General features: G+C 41.1%; 1 protein-coding gene across 7 annotated transcripts in view; it reads left to right on the top strand.

Annotated features, from left to right (window-relative positions):
• The window catches only part of LOC120807322 (plexin-A1-like), a 181,364-nt gene that overhangs the window by 49,257 nt on the left and 126,107 nt on the right, over window positions 1–6,000 (top strand). For all 7 annotated transcript variants that reach the window (XM_040159122.1, XM_040159126.1, XM_040159125.1 and 4 more), the window contains exon 3: window positions 4,365–4,547. In XM_040159122.1, the coding sequence (XP_040015056.1) occupies window positions 4,365–4,547 (183 nt within the window). The remainder of the gene's footprint in view (window positions 1–4,364; window positions 4,548–6,000) is intronic.

Genomic DNA, 6,000 nt, shown 5'->3' on the forward strand with positions numbered 1-6,000 from the left:
TCAACAACGCCGTGTATGTTCCCTCACATAAGCCCACATTGTAGTCTGCTGTTTCCATATGTTTCACTGAACGGAGGTGACCATTGACGAATTCCACTTGATGTTGGCGTAATGTGTGCCCACACATATTTTCCTTACGTAATAAGTTAAAGAAATAGCGATCATAGGGGACTGATTATTTCCTTCAGTGCAGGCCAGCCAGCACATCTGTAATCAGACGGTGTTAGCGTGGGCTAAGTTGTTTGGTGCCATATTAATGACTATATTTCATCATTTGCAGTGTGAAGTGGAAGTGAAGCAGCTCCACCCACGGGGAGTCTCCACAGTTGTGGCTGTTTGGCTGTGACGTGAGACCTCTAGCTGTTTCTAGGGACCACTCTTGGTGCGTGCGTGCGTGTGCACGTGTGTATGCGTGCAATCCTCATATATTGTATCAGCAGTATTTAGGTCACATATTTCTCTGTGACCTTGAATATTAGCTGACAGCTCACATGCACTTTATGTACACACCACAAAGACTATGTTTCACTCGCAGCCTATGGATTAACCCTTTAAAAACTCCCATTTACAGTTTAGGAGATTTATGTGGTTTTCAGTCTGGGTATGCAGTAAAGATTAAATGATCAGTCAATTAACTGATCGACTTGTTTGAGTAATTGATTTTTTTTTTCTAAGCAAAATTTGCAGAAACTCACTGGTCCTACCTACTCACAAGTGAATATATCCGATCTTATATGATAGTGAACTGGAGAGATTTGGGTGTAGGCTGGACAAATCAACACGTTTTAAGATGTCACGATGGGTTCTAGGAATTGTGATTGCTAACTTTTGCTCTTTTCTGTCATTATAGAATCGATTAAACGAGAAAATAATCAGTAGATTAATTAATAATAAAAATAAGCAGTAGTAGTTGTAGCTTCCACATGCAATATACACATTTATAAACATGTTTTCAATAAATGCCTACTTCTTTTTGAAAGAATTTATTACAACCACCATTAGCTCCTGTTATCTTTTTCACATTACTGCCTGAAGCAGCACACACACACACACACATATCCCTTTCTTGAGAGGGGAGTCTTGAGAGGAAAAGGCCAAGTGCCTGCGAACTGGAAATCCACAAATTCATTCAGTGTGCGCAACATGCACCCTATGAAAATCAAAACAAGAAACCTCCTCTTCTTGATTTGTAAGACCCTGCTGCCAAAGTCAGCGGAAGGTTGTTGGCTTAACTCTCTCGTCCCCGGAGGAGTTCTGTGTCTTTGAAAACACTGCAGAATGTTAAATACCGTCTCCATCCAATAACCATGCAGAGACCACAGACGGGAATATTCTTTCCATACTGAATATCAGCTCAAATTCATGTGGGAATTTTTTATTGCCTTAAATTGCAGAACCCACATCAGAATATAACTTCCGTTAAAATGCTTTCCAACCTCAAGGGAAGCGCCTTTTATTCCATGCTGATCTATGCTGTTTCAACCCTTCAGACCTGCAGGAATGCTATAGCACCTTTACCCTCCAGTGCCCCATAGAGACCTATAAAGGCTACTGTTAGTGTGTGCGTGTGCGTGTGCGTACGTGTGTGTGTGTGTGTGTGTGTGTGCGCGCGCGCTTGTTTGTGCATTGTGTGTATATTGGTAGTGGTGCGTGTTAACCCTTATGGACTCTAGGGGCTACTGTATACAGAATTTTTGACAGTTAGTCTCCTCCATAGAAGATGGATTAACCCTTTTAACTTGTTTCCCGAGGCTCTGACGTCATGGGATTGCATGCGTTTGTGTGTGTGCGTGTGTGTGTGTGTGTGTGTGTGTGTGTGTGTGTGTGTGTGTGTGCACGCGTGGGGCTGACTCTAATCCAGATTGATAGATTTATTTCCTATGACTATATCGTTTAAAATTGCTGCCTCTAGTTGTTTGTCATAAGAAGATGACGGGAATTGTTTTGTTGCTTGTAGCCAAATCTGTATGTACACACAGAAAATAAGCGGGACGCTTTGACTAAATGCGTATCTTGGTGTGTGTGTCTCCATGCACAGAGGTTTACAAGTCCATACATGTGTGGCTGTCAGTGTGTGTTGTCTGTCAGTCGCCTTTGTTCTGAGGGAGGAAATTGCCCCCTAGCCATTAGCGGTTACAAAAGAAAGTTGTTTCAGGTAATGGCTGTGTGTGTTGCTGTCTCTCACTTTCTTAAACACACACTCGCTCGCTCACTCACTCTCACACACACACACACACACACACACACACACACACACACACACACACACACACACACACACACACACACACACAGAGGCTTCCATTAAAATCCCCTAATTTCTTTCTTTTTTCCCCCCCTTTTTTTTAGCAAGTGACATCACTAGAGCAAGCAGGAGAAAAGCTCTTTCTTGGCTCCAGTTGATCGCCATACCAACCTACACACACATACTCACACCTCTGAACTCTTTGGAGAGCATGATTTAGGTCCAAAGAAGTGTGTGTGGGATGGAGGGAGAGAGTCGTGATTGAGTGAGAGATGGTGGCAGAGGGAGAGTTTGCTGGGGAAGGATGGATAAAGAGGGTGATGCAGCACGATTAGCTAAGAAAGGATGGATGGACAGAGCTAGAAAAAGACAGAGAGGGGATATTGACATTTGCTCAGTTACTGTAGCAGCTGGAAGGAGATGGAGAAAAAGAGAGAGAAAGTGGAAAAAGGCAGAATAACGGGTTATTGACGTGTGCCTAGCTGCAGGCAATTTAGGCAGATCGGGAGGGAGAGAGAGAGCGAAGGAGGGGGTGTTATCCTTTCTCCCGTGTGGATCAATCAGATGATGTAGTGATAAGACTGTGGATTACACCGTCATTTACACACTCCCCAAGTGTGTGTGTGTGTGTGTGTGTGTGTGTGTGTGTGTGTGTGTGTGTGTGTGTGTGTGTGTGTGTGTACGTGCGTGTCTGTCCACCAACTCACACGTGTCTTTTGGATAACTCACACTGATGCCCATTCAGTTCAACACTTTAGCAGTCAGTCAGCAACGTCAAGTCTGACACACATACGCCTGTGCTGTCACCCTCACACATTTGGTCTCCGTCAAAATCAGTATTACCAAAGCAATAACAAGTAGCTGTTACTTTCATGAGCTATTAAGCTTGTGATTATTTTTGATTAATTGATAAATTGTTTACTCTACAAAAAATAATGCTGAAAAATGTCCCATCACAATTTTCCAGTGCCCAAGCTGATGTCTTAAAATAGCTTGTTTGTGACTAACAATCAAAAGCCCAAAGATTTTTAAATTTACAATGATCTCAAAATCCTCACATTTGAGAAGCTGGAAAAATTAATATATGGTGATTTTGTGACTGCACAAATATCAAAATCATTGTCAGTTGATTTTCTGTCTATCACTGAATTGATTAATTAGCAAATTATTTCAGCATCAATCAAATCATTAAAAAAAAGACTAGATTTACCCTGAAAATGTGTCCAAAAGTAAAAAAAAGGGGTTAGTTTAACAAACCATTCATTGTCTGTGTTACTTCACCCCTACTTCATATGCAACTGATTGTACTGTGTGTGTGTGTGTGTGTGTGTGTGTGTGTGTGTGTGTGTGTGTGTGTGTTTCTGTGTGTCTGTGTTTCTGTGTGTCTGTGTGTCTGTGTGTGTGTATGCACGTGTGGTGACTGGTTAAGGCATCAAATGGGTCAGTGGATTGCCCGGGGTGATAGGCCCCTCGTGACAATGGAATGCTCCAGATATTGTCACATGGTCACCAGAGTTACCGCCATGTCACCACCGTGACTGAACACTTTATAATATGCTGAAGGTTTTGCATGGTGTGACTCTGTTTGGGTAAACGAAGCGTGTATTCATGAAAGGCCCATCTTTGAATAGCCTTCTTAACATGTTGGATAATAAAGTAAAAATGGTAAAGTCAAATCATGCATCTATAGTCCTCTAAGCACTCCCGCTGTGATATGGAAACAAGTAACAAGTGGACTTATAGACGGTTCTGCTGCTTCTGGGATTTGTTTTGAGGGGCTTACTATGACCTTTCTCCTAGTCCTTCTTGTCTCCATACTTTAAACTGTTAAATATAAATAAGGCTACAAAAAACAAAAGGACGTAATTTAAATATTGATAGTTGCATTTTGGAATGAAATCTTTCATACATCCTGTAAAACTCCTTTTCTGGAGAAAAACACTCATCAGTACTCAGTTCATCACCTAACCCAGAGGAAGCACATTTTTGTGTTTTTTTTCTTGAGTTATAAAATTAATATAATAAAATGATATCTTGAAAATGAAAAATTTAATTTTGTACAATTTTATTCTTTTGTCAGGCTTCTTGTCTGATTGTTGTCTTTTCTGCCTTCCTCCAGCCGCTGCAGATAGATGATAACTTCTGTGGCCAGGACTTCAACCAGCCTCTGGGGGGAACCAGCACCATTGAGGGCACCCCCCTCTTCATTGACAAAGACGATGGGATGACCTCAGTGGCTGCGTACGACTATCGCGGCAACACTGTGGCTTTTGTCGGCACACGCAATGGCAAACTAAAGAAGGTAGGAGTGATTTTATATACATAAATATATTTATCTATATCTAGATATAGATATATATAGATATACAGGTGTGTGTGTGTGTGTGTGTGTGTGTGTGTGTGTGTGTGTGTGTGTGTGTGTGTGTGTGTGTGTGTATTTTTTCCTTTTCCATGTAAATTGAAAGAAATGTTGGTTGTTTTTTTGTCTTAGTTTATTTGGAGCGCTGTAGTGGAGGAGAAATTTCAGCCATTTCTAAAGACCAGGACAAACTGGCTCTGGTGCGTGTCATTTAATAGACATAAGAAAAAGGATATCATTTATTTAGTGGCTGTTTTGGAGGGCTAGTAGCTTTTCAGCCAGTAGTGGTTGTCACTGTCATCACTTTGTGAATCTGGGTTCTTGAAGCTTTATCATTGTGCATTGATCACCAAGCACTTTGCAGACACTTTTTTTTCACGAAGACTAAATGCAGTCAACAAAATTGTTCTTCCGAGTGGTCATTTTCAACAAGACATTCAAGTGCCTCTTTAAAACGTGCTCGTTTAACAAGTAGTTTAAAGCCAAGGCTGTGGCTACTCCCACATCGATTGTCATGCTAGTCACGTCAGACATAAAATGTTACTGCGGTGTCCCAACACCATGCACAGCCTCGCCTCTAATTTTAAGAGCTTGCCTTCAATCTATCTAACAGCTATGACTGGTGAATGGCTTTTCTGTTCTCGTCAGCTGTGCTGCAATGACTAATTCAGGAGGAAAGACAGAGGGATGGAGTTAGTTTTTAACTTTCTGTGCGTCTGATTGTTAGTTAAACTCCACTCAATAAAAGTTTTCTCTTAGAGAGCAATTTAGAACTTTGTTTTATTTTTAAATGCCGTTTTTACATCAGCATATCAGTAGTTTTGGGTTCAGTGTCAACATCAGATACCGGGTTTGACCGGTAATGCAGTTAATGTTAACCCTCATGTGGAATGTGAAAGCTACTGGATGAAAACATGTTTACTGTAAATTCACAAAACAAACCAACAGTCCTCCTTTAGTTGATGTCACTAATTCATTCATAACATTTGTCTTTGAGATCGTATGTTAGATGTACACTCCTACAATACGTCATAATAACAGTTCTATCTATGTAATATGCTTGTGTTGAGCCTGAGGTTTCATTACTATGTGGCACATCTTTGTGGGTGTTTGTATCCAGTCTATGGAGGACTCTCTCGGGGTAAATGGTAGCTCATTAGAATTCACCCTGTTTCCCTTCACACTGCTCAAGACCTGTCATCCATTCAGTATTATGAATGTATAATCAGGCTGTGTGTAAGTGTGCTTTTAATGTGTGTTTGTGTATGCATGCAGTGTTTGTCACTCACAGTATGCATAATAATGCGTGCGCTTGTGATGGCATGGATTTGTGTGTGCTCACGTGTGTGTTTATGAGGGAGCGAGAGACAACGAACAATACAGTGTTGACTAAGAT

The sequence above is a fragment of the Xiphias gladius genome, chromosome 21 (assembly GCF_016859285.1).
Source record: "Xiphias gladius isolate SHS-SW01 ecotype Sanya breed wild chromosome 21, ASM1685928v1, whole genome shotgun sequence".
Classification (NCBI taxonomy): Eukaryota; Metazoa; Chordata; class Actinopteri; order Istiophoriformes; family Xiphiidae; genus Xiphias; species Xiphias gladius.